This window comes from Haemaphysalis longicornis, unplaced genomic scaffold (assembly GCF_048455015.1).
Source record: "Haemaphysalis longicornis isolate Haplotype H1 unplaced genomic scaffold, Haemaphysalis longicornis Haplotype H1 scaffold_2, whole genome shotgun sequence".
Classification (NCBI taxonomy): Eukaryota; Metazoa; Arthropoda; class Arachnida; order Ixodida; family Ixodidae; genus Haemaphysalis; species Haemaphysalis longicornis.
The window spans coordinates 285,487,639-285,501,791 of NW_027526295.1; the positions used below are offsets into that span (position 1 = coordinate 285,487,639).

General features: G+C 51.0%; 1 protein-coding gene across 3 annotated transcripts in view; it reads right to left on the reverse strand.

The window, feature by feature from the left end:
- The window catches only part of LOC144170792 (fibrillin-1-like), a 167,399-nt gene that overhangs the window by 21,096 nt on the left and 132,150 nt on the right, over positions 1-14,153 (reverse strand). For all 3 annotated transcript variants that reach the window (XM_077700798.1, XM_077700799.1, XM_077700800.1), the window contains 10 exons: positions 13,739-13,861; positions 13,019-13,141; positions 12,430-12,555; positions 11,259-11,384; positions 9,847-9,990; positions 9,657-9,710; positions 9,261-9,386; positions 7,242-7,364; positions 1,484-1,600; positions 680-808 (listed from right to left, as the gene is read on the reverse strand). In XM_077700798.1, the coding sequence (XP_077556924.1) occupies positions 680-808; positions 1,484-1,600; positions 7,242-7,364; positions 9,261-9,386; positions 9,657-9,710; positions 9,847-9,990; positions 11,259-11,384; positions 12,430-12,555; positions 13,019-13,141; positions 13,739-13,861 (1,191 nt within the window). The remainder of the gene's footprint in view (positions 1-679; positions 809-1,483; positions 1,601-7,241; positions 7,365-9,260; positions 9,387-9,656; positions 9,711-9,846; positions 9,991-11,258; positions 11,385-12,429; positions 12,556-13,018; positions 13,142-13,738; positions 13,862-14,153) is intronic.

The following is a 14,153-nucleotide window of genomic DNA, read 5'->3' on the forward strand; positions in this document are numbered from 1 at the left end:
CTGGGAATGCACTTTTTGAGGGGCAATATAAGGCATTTTATATCAAAATATGAAGTGCTTAGGCGAACAGGTAGCCGTAGAGACCGGGGATGCCAAGTTGAGGAGGGAGCGACTTTTTCTCGTCCTACAGACGCAAGAAAAACGGGCAGGAAGTGGGAAGGGGGGGGGGGGGGGGGGGTTAGCTGACAGCTAAAAGTGTGCACTAAACGTTATAACTAAATAGGATTTCTTCAGCGTACTTCTTCGTCCAAACCCTGCTTCTGAGCCGAACTATGGGCTTATGTGGGGCTTATAATGCGCAAGAAAATGGAAACCTACGCGTGCCGTCAAACATTTGTTTGACCTTGGATGCCGGGTACAAAGAGGAAGGAAAACAGGTAAAGGCAGGGTGCACGCTCGGGAACAGCCAGGGTGGCGGCGCCATGTAAAAGTACGCTTACTCAGCCCTCAAAGCTGCGGTTTGCTTCGTACCATTTCTTTCTTTTCTTCTAAGATTTCTTCGTTGAAATGTCTTTTTTCGGCTATGTGTGGACATTTCAAATCACGCACGTCTTGCCTGTTATACAGACTCCGCCCTGGTCTAGAGTACGAACTCTCCGTCCCTCACTGTGCTTCTTGGAAATGAGTGGGCCCCCTCTTCGTTCCCTGCCCCAGCCCCGTAGCGAAGCGGAGGGCAGACCTTTGCACGCCTGTCCGGAGCTGTCGGTGATGTATCCGCGCAGGCAGTTGCAGCGGTACGAGCCCAGCACGTTGCTGCACGCTCCGCCCGGGGCGCACAGGTGCGGCTGCTCCCGGCACTCGTCCACGTCTGGGAACCCAGGAGGAGGGACGGGGGTGAGAACACGCGACCGGGCACGAGCCGGAAACGAATAGCTGGCTGGCGGCTTTTAAGACAAAATAAACAGAAAATGGTTTCTCTGGCTTCAGCAAATATATTACGCGCACACATGCGACGTCTACCGTTTTAAAAAGGGACCCATAAGCATCCTCAGCCAGTTTTTTTTCCAGCCAGACGTCTTTAACCTCGTGTGTGTTGGGATCCCCGTTATGATCCCAGCGTAGTCGAAATTAATTTGTAGCCCACCACTATATGGCGCGCCTCATAGTCTAGGTGTAATTTTGGGGCGTACGACCCCTAAAACTCAAACTCTTTGCTCTCGTATTTGTTTTTTCCGGTGAAAAGAGGAAAAATGAGACAGAACTAAGGCGTTGTTTCCAAGGCCAAGGTAACACGATCATGACGCTAGGTATTACTTTGCTATTTCTGAAGAAAACGTGGGTACTTTTTCTAGGTGTCTAATCAAATGGGAGCCACTGCTCGTGAGTTACTTTTGTATGCCACTACACGACTGAGTAATACGAGGCTCACTAGCCAAGTGGACAGCACGTGATCGGGTGACCAATAAGCGTTTGAAAGAGGCAAATATGAGCACAATCGAGAATGCATCGTGAGCGACGTGTCGCGGAGCTGAGGTGGCCGTACCGATGCACTGGCTCTCGTGCGACTTGTAGCCGTTCTTGCATCCGCAGTAGAAGCTCCCCGGAGTGTTGACGCAGCTGTGATCGCATCTGTGCCTGCCACTCGCGCACTCGTCGATATCTGCAACAAGGGGAGAACGCGAACATCTAGCGTGCCATTTCTCTCTCCCGCCAAAGCGAATATCATTGTGACCGAAGCGAGGATTCGTTTTCGAATACACAGGCACGCCTCTAAATGCAACTGCCTCCAACTTCATTGGTTTTCTGAATAGTGCCTTGCAGTTTTTCCCATAAAGGTTGTCCCTTCGTAAGCGGCCTGACCTAATGAGTGCTGAGATTTTACGCATTCGTTTGGTTGCGATATCACGACATCCTGCTGCGTGGTACGAAAAACAAATACAAGGACGCGGGTGTTCACTGCGGGTAAAATGTTAGGCTGAATGGTGCCCAGTGTATGGTGAAACGGCGGAGCTGTTTAGAGGCTGGCAACGTCCGTTAATACCCGTCACGCCAGGCGACGGCACCCCGCTGGGCCGACAGGTGGCGCCAACACTTCGACGGCCGTCCAGTGCGCGATCTCGGCTTGTGCGCTGGGGCACGCTGCGCACGTCCGCCCACCTATTTATGCACCGATAAACTATACCAGACCTCCGTTGGTGAGCTTCCAGCACGTACGTATCCCCCGCCTTTGCGGAAGGTGGTCGCCGGCGTGCCGAAGTCGCCAAATACCACTGCCGTAATCAAACGAAAGGTAGCCGTACACGATCGTGAGGGGCCGAACTCCTTCAGCCATATACGCGTCTACCACCGGCCATTACCGCGGGCGAAGAAGTGCTCCCGAGACGATGCGATGGCCCTCGAGTGCGTCATCTCAGCTCGTGTGCCGGGGCACGTGGGGAACTACCACCGCACACATCACCGATAAACCGCCAAACCTCAGTGGGTCAGTTTCGAGCACGTACAGTCATGCACAAATGAAACACGACCCCGAAAATGTGAATCGGAACCCACAAATAGCACGATTTTTTTTTTCACGCAAGCCTTATTGATGCGTGGCTTAATTACAGAACAAAGTTGGGAAATGTGGCTTTCGAAATAGACCAATAGCGCGCAATTATTGAACCTACACGAAAAGCATTTTTCAATTTTGCGTGTTTTGGTTCATATTTTTATGCCCGCGCTTCATTTGTCCTCGACCGGCGTTGGGAGCGAGCCCGGCCTCTGCTGGAGGTGGCCGCCAGCGTGCCAAGCTCAGTTCCGCTGTTCGAGCAGATTTCACAGGCGTGGAACTGACGTTAATTTAATACGAAAGTGTTTTATTCCCGGATACACGAAGATTTCGCTGACGTCATATCCGTCATGCGAGTTACGCCAATACAACGAAGCAAGCTGCCTGCAAAGGGTGCACCCCTGCACACAGGGTCTTCTGGCGGTGAAGCAACATTTGGTACTAAAGAGTACGTAATACTTATGGTTGTTGAGTTTTCGGGTTGCGTATTTTAACACGAAAGTGTTTTATGCCGGGATACACCAAGATTTCACTGACGTCATATTCGTCACCTTTGCCGAAGCGACCCGCCAGCAGGACGTCGCGCGCCAAGCACACCCACAAGACAGCCGCCGACCCGCAAACCATGCTCAGCTGCAGATTTCACTGAAAATTTCACTTTCATGTTTTACCGATTCCTATCCCAGAGGAATTAACCGCAGTTTTCTTCTCTGTCCGAGAGAGAGAATTCGACCAGAGGATCTCTGCGGCAAAATGGCGCATCTTTCATACGGTTGGTGCTTGCGGCCAACATTTCGGTCTTATATAGCTAAATCATTCTTAGTGGGACTGATGGTGTCCTGTGAAAAAAAACTAGTGGGTCTTTCCCTTAATCCGGTTGGTCAACCGAAACGCCCTGATAAGATCTCTGGACACACGGCGCGTGCGTGAAACCGGGCTTGCATTGTGTCGAAACGGCTACTTGAAAATTGCGAAAGAGGAACTGTTCCAGATAAGAGAATACGCGCATAGATCGTGAGGGAACAATAGTATACGTTTATCTCATAATCGCATGTAAAGCGAAGGCGAGAGAAAGAGAGAGAGAGAGAGAGAGAGAGAGAGAGAGAGAGAGAGAGAGAGAGAGAGAGAGAGAGAGAGAGAGAGAGAGAGAGAGAGAGAGGCTCCTTAATGTAAACTGGTGAGGTCAGCCCTGCTAGGGACAAGGCTTGCTACACCAGATGGTGGGTGACTACGTTGATTAGTGGTGAATATTATACATTAGGGTTACAGCAGGAAGAAGACAAACAAGAAGCGTTGAAAAAAAAGGAAAGTAAAAACAAGAGAAATCTGCCAGCAGAGTCCGGACATAAAAATACAATTGAAAAGAGAATAGTTAATGTAAACACTGAAACAAAACGAAAAGTAAACGACGCGAAAAAAAGAGTAACAACAACCAAACAAAAATAAATAGATGAACGCCAGAGACACCAACACAAGCAAAGTAAAGAGATGAACGTCACAGTGCGAAAGAGTAGATATCACGACACACTTGCTCTGTCTGCTACCTAGAGAAATTTGTCTAGTTCAGTGTCTTGTAGGAACTGGAGTAGAACTTATGTACCTAAGGTACTGTCAGCAGTATTGGCCCAGGGCCCAAGAAAATGACGAAGTTCCAGACTGCCTCCATGACGTACACAAGAGAGGGAGGTCGCTGTAGTTTTCCGCGCAGCAGCGAATCGAGGGCAGACACACAGCAAGTGATCGACAGTCTCACGCACAGCGCAAGTCCGGCACAGAGGGGAATCGTCCCAACCTATCTTGAACTTAAAACTCCGAGTAAATGCTACATTCAGGCGTAGTCAGTGCAACACTCCTTCACACCGCTTGTTGATGCCGCGTGGAAAGCGGAACTTGCAGTGCGGGTCAATAGCCTGCAGTGGTAGATACCTGCGGTGAGGGTCCTGCCACTCTGACATTTGTGCAGTCCATCCATTTTCGAGGATAAGGGCGTTGCTGTCCTCTCGGGAGAAAGGAAGCTGGGTCGTACTGCTCATAAAGTGGCCTGCGCTGGCGGCTGCATCAGATCTAATATTTCCTTGTATGCCCGAGTGACCAGGCAGCCACTGAAGATAGATGTCATGACCCTCGCGCACTGCCATTGTGTGAATTTCGCCAATTTCACATACAAGCTGATTGTGGTTGTTGTGAAGATTTCGGAGGGCTTGTAAGGCGCTGCGAGAGTCGAGGAATATTACCCATTGCTGGGTATGATGTCCGCTGACGTAGTGAAGAGCAGCTCTTACAGCTGCCAGTTCTGTAGCAGTCGAGGATGTTTCGTGGCCAAGTTTTGTTTGGATAGTGCACCGGACAGATGGGATCCACACGCCGATGGCGGATGAGCCCGGGCGAACCGAGCCATCCGCATAAACGTGTGTAGCCTTTGTAGGTACTGTAGATATACTCGAGTGTGAAGAACTTGAGCGCGGCCGCGGGCATGGCGGACTTTTTGCTGATTCCGGGTATTGTTGTGCAAATTTCCATGGCGCCAGTATCCACGGTGCTACTATCGACTTTTGAGGTCTTTGAAAATTCGCTGGAAGCAGGTGTCTAACATGCTGTGCTGAGGTGTCTGCCAAAGGATGCGTGTGACATCGAGTCAAATGGCGCAAGACGTTCGAAGGACCTCTTGGCGTTGTAGCACTGCGGCGGAAAAGCACCGAGCTTCGCGCAGAGTTCTAACCGTCGATGTGCATTTAGGCAGACCCAGGCAGGTGCGCATAGCTTTTGCCAGCACTGAGTCTATGACCTTCAGGCTTCTGGCGATAGCTGATGTAGGGCCGGCAGGCTGTAACGCAGGAGGCCGACAAAAAGGGCTTTATATAGGCAAAAAAGGGAGGATACAGGGCAGCCCCACGAATTTCCACCGAGCATACGCAGAATGCGCACAAAACACAGAAGCCGCTCCTTCAGTCACTGAATATGTGGGGCCCATGACATTGAGCGGTCAAACGTCACTCCGAGAAACTTGTGGGACTTGACATAAGGTATTGGAGTACCTTCTACGGTGAGTGTATAACGAGAAACATCGCGCCGCGTGAATGCCATAGCAGCACACTTCTCAGGGGAAAAAATGAGCCCACAGCATATGAGATATTTTCTCATCTTCACAATTACCTTCTGGAGCGCGGCGCGAATGTTTCGACGGTTCCTGCCTGAAGCCTAGATGCAGATGTCGTCTGCGTAGAGTGAAATGTTAACGTCTTTGGGCAGGACTGTGAGATAACCGTTGGTCTTAAGGGTAACGGAGTGGATCCCTAGAGAAGGCAAACGTGGCAGGGGGCGGCAGAAAGTTAGATGGGCAGATGGGATCAAGAAGTTTACAAGGATAAATTGGTCGCAGTTAGCACAGGTCCGGAGTAATTGGAGAATAATGGGAGAGGCCTTTGCCCTGCAGTGGGCGTAGATAGGCTGGTGATGATGATGACGATCTCATAAACCACGTATCGGTATAAATTTATATCGTCCGTAGATGCTTAGTGCGCGAACAATAGTCGCATGGGTTCGTTCTTCGTTTGTGATTGGGAACCGAAGGTTTGGCGATCGACTGGACGCACTTTTAGCTTCCGGGCTTCTCTCGCCTTTCTTTGGGAAGGGATGGTAAGTTGACTGAAGTCGGTGGGGGGGGGGGGTCAGCCGCCGCCACTGTTTCTAAGATGTTTCTTTTATTTGTGCGAGAATTTTGTTTTGGATTTCAAGAAGACGAAAGGCTAGTTTTAATTCAGCGAAGTAGTTCGTATTGTAGAAGGAGAAGGAGAAGGGCAGTAAAAGGACCGCTATGTCAACGGGCCGGTTTATAAGCAGCGTGTGTCACCGCCCGAATTCGCGAAGTTGGTTTCACCGAAAGTTATCCGCTGCCACTGTAGATATTAGTGGTGGGAAAAAATGGCCGCCATCCCGTCCTGCGGTAGTGGATGTCCAGCCCAGCCGTTATAAACCACTGCACATGCTGATGGGGGAGGGTATGAAATGTTCTGTAACAAGGTAGCAAACTGGGCGAGTTGGATAGCATTCATCGTCTATTTTCTTCTTTGTGTGTTGTTTCCGTTCGCGCTGACCACCATGTATGAAATATTCCTCGTCGTCTCAGCTGGCTTGTCGCTTGCGTTCGGCTTCTCTGGCGGCAAATTCTGCAGTCCTGCCTAGCTTGCGCTCGCCCTCGAATGACGTCTATCCCCCTTTTCGAGAGCAGCTCCAAGCCTAATCTTTACAGGGAAAACACGGAGGGTTCCCATTGTTCACAGGCGCCTTATCATCAATTATGCGACTTCGATGGTTTTGTGTTTTTTTACACGAATACTTCGCTTTATGCTGTATGCCTGATTATCCTGATGCACGCGTCTTGGGCGGGAACTGCAGGGTCCTGCCTTGGTTTCTTGCTTACCGGCAACGACACGAAATTTTCTCACCAACGAGAGGCTAGCAGCTTCGCTGTAAAAAGTATGCGGTACCAAAGCGGCTCTCTGCGCACCGCGGGCTGCCGTGAAAAGCGCGCAAAGTGCGCAACGCGTACATAACGGCGAGTTCCGCTCCAACTGGCTGTTTCGGAAAAGGACTGACGCAAACTGTTGGTTACTGGAGAGGTCGGATTAGGTCGGTGGAGTGGAACACTTCTCTTTAAACTACGTTACACCAATGAAGCCCAAGGCGGGAAAAGGTGCGAAAAGTTGCGCGCATAACTCCAGCGATAGGGCGCCGTGCCGACGTGCGGGCCGACCTTTGCAGGAGACCTTGTCCTCGGCCAGCTTGTAGCCCGGTTCGCAGGAGCAGAAGTAGCTGCCGTCCGTGTTGGTGCACTTGGACTCGCAGGGGGCCACGCTCTGCTCGCACTCGTTCACGTCTGCAGGTCCACAAGGAGAGCGCGGCAGGGGCGTTTTTTTATCTTCTGCTGCTCTGGAATGCCATCGAAGGACGACGTCAAATGAACCCGGTCCACTGTGACTGCAATGCTACCCGCACTGAATCGACCCAACCGTTAAAAGGAAAAACCGCAAACGAGTTGCCTTCTTCTGTAACTTTTTAAAGTCATGTCGATGGGCCAAATCAATTGACGCCTGAGAGATTTCTCTCCAAGAACACCACTTTTTTTTATTCGTGAACTACCATCACCTCCTTTAGCCTCTGATTTTCCTTTTCTTTTAATTTTTCTTTTTCTTTTGCCATTTCCATTGCACTTCCACAGGTCGATTTTTTGTGGAATAAAAGCTTATAAATCAGTTAGTCAGTCATTCATTCAATCAAATTTTTCCCATGGCGTTAAGCGTGACCCGGGCTTATCACAACTTGGTGAGGTCAGCGAAGCGACAAACAGCAGCGAAAAAAATGTAATCGGATGTTCTTACCTTACGTCGCCAATGCAAGTCTCCGCTTGTCTTCACTTCTCGTCCCGTCCTTCTGTAGTGCCCCCTTTTTGTTAACCTGCCCGCTGGACAGTCTTGCTCGACTTAGTTCCTCTCATTTAGGTTCGGCAAGGACGCAGTACGCACGAGTTCATCTTTTAACACACGACGCAGATAGTCTTTCATCGCTGGGTGGATATATCGGCTGCCCGTTTTTTTGCACGTTTAAGGGGCCCTAAAGCGGCTTCCAAAGGTCGCCATTTTACGCGTGTAATCGCTAGAAGTAGATTATACATCTTCACTACAACATGCCAATTATTACACCTCTGCGGAGTGCGGGGGCCATACAAGCAAGCGAGAAAGATCGTTATTTCTTTCCTTATTCACGTATGAATTCTCGTCACCGTTCAAGAGAGCATTGCCGTAGCTTTTCGCGTGACTATGGCACCGCTATTGGCGGGTCCCCTCAAATGATACAGCCAATCTGCGTTTCCGGATCTCGGGGTAGCCGCCGGAGGTTTCAGCGGTTGGGGCGGCCGTCTCTGCGAGCGACACTACGTCACTGCGTATCGTTGTAGGGATGAATGTCGATCGTCACCATTTGTACCACGAGCTTAGCTGGGTATTGCTGAATACCAGCTTCCATGCGTGAAAGCGGGTGACAGGGCGGTGAAAAATTGCGCTGTGGTCGTCGTCGGCGCGGCTTAGTAAAGCGGCGGCCGAATAACTGCGGTGATGCAAAGCCTTTTTTGCGTGAACAGGCCACGGAGGAACCTGTTCGCTGCGACAACGGCGCACGCAAGCAACGCAAGCATGCCGCTAGTCGTTGGTTGAAACCGCCGAAACCTTTAAAAATTGTCGTGAGCGAGCGGGTTGTCTGCCCCACAAACGCTCGTTTCCCCTATTCTAAAACTGACGTGACGACGCTAGCACGGCCGACGCGATAAGCAGTGCGACGGGTCCCGTGTGCAGGCATCAATATGGGGAGCATGAGCATCGGCTGCTAAGAAAAGCGTGACGTACCGCCGACTGTAGCCAATGACTGCGCGTATTCCGGAGCGCAAGGGCCTGGACAGATGCCACTAGGTTGTTTTGCTTCGAGCTGGCCAGCTCGTAGCATCCACAAAGAGCATCCACAGCTCGCTATAGCACGCACAAAGAGCAAAAGTCCCAGGACTTATAGGTGGCACTTTTCAAAGAATGATAACTTGACTAATACTTAACACCTTATAAAAAAATCTCCGGGAAGATGTCTCTTGGCTATTAATCCAACGATTTCACGCGTGAAATCGCAGCATTCGGTACCGTATTTAGGACTCCTTTAGGATATTTGGCGACTCAAATGCTCCGAGTGACTCTACACACGGTATGATACATACACACGCACGTAAACTCACCGATGCACTGCGTGCCCGTTGCGTCAGCTTTGTAGCCATGGTTGCAAATACACCGGTAGGAACCCTCAGTGTTGACGCAGCGGCCATTCTTGCACAAGCCGCTCATGGTGTCGCATTCGTTGATGTCTGCACAGGGAACGAAATGGCTACAATATCCAGCCAAAGTGATTTACCTTCCGAACCGCTCACCTGACCTTTCTCGCTAATGACTTTGGTATCACTCGCAAACAAGTGTTGGCGCAACAAAAGTGAGGCCTAACTGATAGGGTGGCACGCGTGCCAGTTTGGTAGAACTTGTTGCTGTTTTTTTTTTCGTTTCAGACGCTGTGAATCGCAGTGTGTTTCACAAGCTGTCATTCTACCTCAGTACTCAACGTGTTCATGTCGTTGGCGTACCTTTTCCTTGTTTGTCGAAGCCAGTTTCGAATGGACACAGCTGGCGGTATTCTCCTGCACCAATGAAGGAAATAGCCGTCAAATTTCGCAGAAAGCAGTAACGATATTCCGCAGAACAAAGACGAAGCAAGTGTCATTTCTTGTCTCGCTCTCTTTGACAAAGCAGCGCGTTTGAGAAAGGGGCACCAACTGGAGTTCCACAGCGGGCAGGGCTCGCAGTGCGGGCCCCACGCCCGGCCCACGCCGCAGCAGCAGTCCTCGCGCGTTGCGTCGCCCACGGCTGCGCCCGACGAACACGAGGAGAGACTGGTGTAGCAGCTGCCCTGCCGGGTGTCTGCGAGCACGAGCGCACGCCGAGAATAAACTGTGAAGTGAAATTAAGAACTGAAACTGCTCCGGCTCTGTATTCTCCTGACCTCGCAACCCCAACTTCCCCTTTACTGGCTTAGGCCGTCCTGTCTAATAACAGCTGCCACTATATAACTAACGTCTCGCCTCAGCTCCGCTTGAGGGCACAACCACGCTATGTTATATTTCAATGCGTTGCAGACACATGCGAGTGTTCTCCACCTCTGACCTCCGAAAAAGAAGCGAAGGATGAACACGCGCATTTTGCGTAGCGGGATTTTGGTCCGAACGCTGAAGGCAGTTAAACAGTACTTGTTGTCCATTGGTTCACGACCTTACGTCTCGTATGCGGGCTTTCACGGACACTTTCTTTACCTAGTACTTATGTATGGTATCGAGATGACAGTCGGGAGGAAGTGATCTGAAACAGCATTCTTTTGGCCAAGTTATACTCAGTCAGGAGAAAATGCTTGCAGCGCATGAGCTCGCCGGTCGTAAGCTTACAAATTTCTGATCACAATGGCGAAACATGGAAACCGAAATTTCGGCTTCTTTCAGACCTTCAATCTTCAGATGTATGTGCTCTCCCACGTGTCTGCCTAACGAAAATAACTGGAAGTCAGCAAAAAAAAAAAAAAAAGATAGAAAACATAAAACAACACTGCATGTGGCGATGTGTTCCTTTAATCCCACCAAGGAAACGTAAGGTTGGTGAAACTAAAAAAAAAAAAAAACACCGTAGTGCTGTTTATGCATTGGTAGACAATCGTGGAAGTTTTGTTAGATTTTTGTTTTTAAAATAATTTGTTATGCCGGGCTGGATACGCAAGCCTCAAGACTCAGAGAGAGCACGTCACAGCAGTGATATGACCCGCTGAATTGAAAGGTTACATATTAACTTTGCGAACATTATCTGCTCGGAAATGCGCCAAACTTTTTTTTTCTGTAAGTGTACCAAAAGGCCACAGGCCAATCAAATAATTGTGGCCGCTGGCCTATGAACCACAACACCGAACATCGTGGTCAATCTAGCGAACGCCAGTCACTGCCAATTGTCTGGGTATTATCTCTTATTCTCTGCGGGTCCAAAAAACAGTGGCCCTGCCTGTGGTTGACTCTCATTATAGTAATACGGTAACACATGATTTAAACTCTTCGCGAATCTCTTTTATCAGTTGGCTAGACGAGCAATGCTGTCAAGTGGTAATCCCAGGTGGCAGCAATGTTTGAGATCCCACATAGCGATGCTCTCACCCAGGCACTGCTTGCCATCTCGGCTGGTGTCGAAGCCCGCGTAGCATCTGCACCGGTAGCCGCCGTGCGTGTTCACGCAGTCGCCGTTCTCGCACACGTCAGCCTCCTCGCGGCACTCGTCGATGTCTTGGGATGCGGGCACGGCGTAAGAAAATCGAATACAAACGACAATCAGTTCAGAGAAAAGCTTGTCCGGGACTGACAATCAAGGCGCATGGGTCTCCTTTACGCAATAATGTCAGTGGCGCGAGGGCAGAGCTGTTTTGCCGCCAGAGCACTAGGTGTCCCACCGCGTAAAATCGCGATGGTCTGTGTGAGGTCACAGAGCGAAGGAATCCCGCTCCGAGCGCGTCGTCTGCTATACCGTTCATCACTCAGCCATTGCTCATACCCTGCACTGCGTCCACTTCGGAGCTACAAGCGGGTAGATCAGTGACCACGCTAGGCACAGCGGCTGCTGTATGTGCCAATGAAAAGCACAGCAGTGGCATATGATGCGGAGAGGGCGACAGTATGGAGAGGGGATTACCGTGTAGCCGAGTTCCGGCTTCTGTGGCCTCACAACAGCGCGTTTGTGCCGCCTATCGCCCTATCTCGTTTATACCTTTGCAATAGCTTCAGAAAGTAGACGGGTCAAGTATTTCGACCGAAGGCCATCTCAGCTTCGGGCTCGTCGAGCTGAAAAACAACGTAAACGACGCCAACGAGCTCAACATAAACGAGCTCAACGTGCGTCCTTCGAGCGGCTATAGAATAACTAAGACAGCATAACCAAGAACAACCAAGCGGTGCTACCCGCGCTTTGGTGACAGCACTCACGTTGACCTCAGGGTAAAAGACGACTTTCAATTTCTTTTTACGGTGTAAGCGAAGCACGGCACGAACGTGTGCGCGAAATCTTGGCGCGAGTTTCAGATGCTTATGTAGACTAAGCAATCTGTACCCTTCCACTACGGCACATCGCGACCCGGGCGCATAGCGTGCGGTGCGCAAACTTCATTTTTAAATGCTGTAAGTGTGATTCGTTGCTGAAATTCGCTCAGCAACAAGTCTCTCCGTTGTTCTCACCCTCTCTTCCTTTCGCGTCTCAAATGAAGACCGCACAGCGTGTTCAGGAGGAAAATATGCCCTCATTACGGCGACCACACAACCGACCCTTTAGGGCACTCACCTTCGCAGTCGTCTCCTCCGCGGTTCGAAGGACGCAGTCCTTCGGGGCAAACGCACTGGAAGGTCCCCACCAGGTTCTTGCACGCGTAGCGGCAGCCGTGGTCTCCCGCCGCGCACTCATCCAGGTCTACGCAATCGTGCCAATCGCCACGTCACAGTGAATGCAACGATCGCGTTATCAAAAAATGCGCCATGCACTCATGATAATGGCCTCAGGGGTACACCGGGTTAACTCCAGTGCGTGAGAAACAGAGCCGCACATTGCGTCTGTAATTCATTGCGTCTGTAATTCCTAGCACTGCTCAGCTGCGGCTATAAGGACGAGACTGTGGAGTTCTGCATCCGGATGACGCCGTTAAAAGGCAGTCATGATCTTTGCTCGCATAATTGTTTCACTCTGCATCAGTTCTTACCATTTTAAATATCCATTACGTATTTGCTTGCGGTCTAACTACGGGATGACGATTCTCAGGCTGCGCTAGACCGCAAGAGATGCTTGACGAAGAGAAATGCGCAAGTGAACAAACTTGGAGTGAATTCACGTCGCGGGAGCGAGCACTCCACCATTGATGGGCGAGTGCTGCGAATACCTTGGCAGTGCTTCCCGTCCGGTGCCAGGGCGTAGCCGTAGGGACAGGTGCAGCGAAACGAGCCGGGCGTGTTGAGGCAGCGGAAGGCGCAGCCGTCCGTGCCCAGCTGACACTCGTTGACGTCTGCGCTCCCCGACCCGCGAGGAAAAGAAACAGGGCCAACACAGTTGCAAGCATGCCCTTCTTCAACGGCTCTGTGATCAACACCTTTAGGAGCGAAAAACCTTAGACGTAGGACGTGAAGGACAACGACAGGATATATCGTTTTAACAGCCCAAAGCGACTAAGCGGTGGCAGTTCAATGCTATCGGAATAAAATAGACCGTGAGGTACTTCTGGCCGTGCACTTAAAAGCCACTGCCGCAGCATGGTGCTGTGCACACGCTACGGCTAGGGTGACTCGAGGTTCCTTCTCGCCCGCCCCTCCGTGGGGGGCAGGCTAGGAGGAGCATCCAGGCACCCTAGCTATGGCCAGCACGAAGCCGCAGTGCAGGGATAGCGAAACGCTGAAAATTTTCGGCGCGTTCTACGGCAGCCATTTACCCCTGCAGCGTTCCACTACAGCAGTTGCCGCTGTTGTATGTTCGCATGGCGGGGTCAGCGGCTGTTGCTCAACATTTTTTTCAATTCCTCCCAGCAAAGCATCAGCCCCTAAATACAAACCATGTTTCTAAAGGTGCTCTGTAACAGTGGGAAAGGGAGCAGAACCGGAAGTCGTACCTTCGCAGACCTGGTGCAGTCCTGGTGCGTAGCCGTCCTGGCAGCTGCACTCGAAGCCCCCCACGGTGTTAGTACAGCCGCCCTGGCCACAAGCGCGCGGCTGTTCCAAGCACTCGTCCACGTCTGTCGCCGAACAACGAGGGAGCGGGAAGGAAGGGCTGAATGTAGAATCGAATCAAAAGACTGGTCACCACTATGCATTTCGTGCTTCGATAAGCGCCCTTGGTTGGTGCATCTGCCTCTTCCTCAAGTGTATTCATGAATTGTTTCCAACCAGGCCGGCTCGCCGTGAAGCTCAGGCTTGCAATTTGGTCTCAAATTCCGGGGCAGTAGAGGATTGCTATTAGGACTAGAGGGAAAAGTTTGAAGAAAAGGGGGCGGGTTTCGGGGAGGGATAAGGCGCAGACGAAAGGGG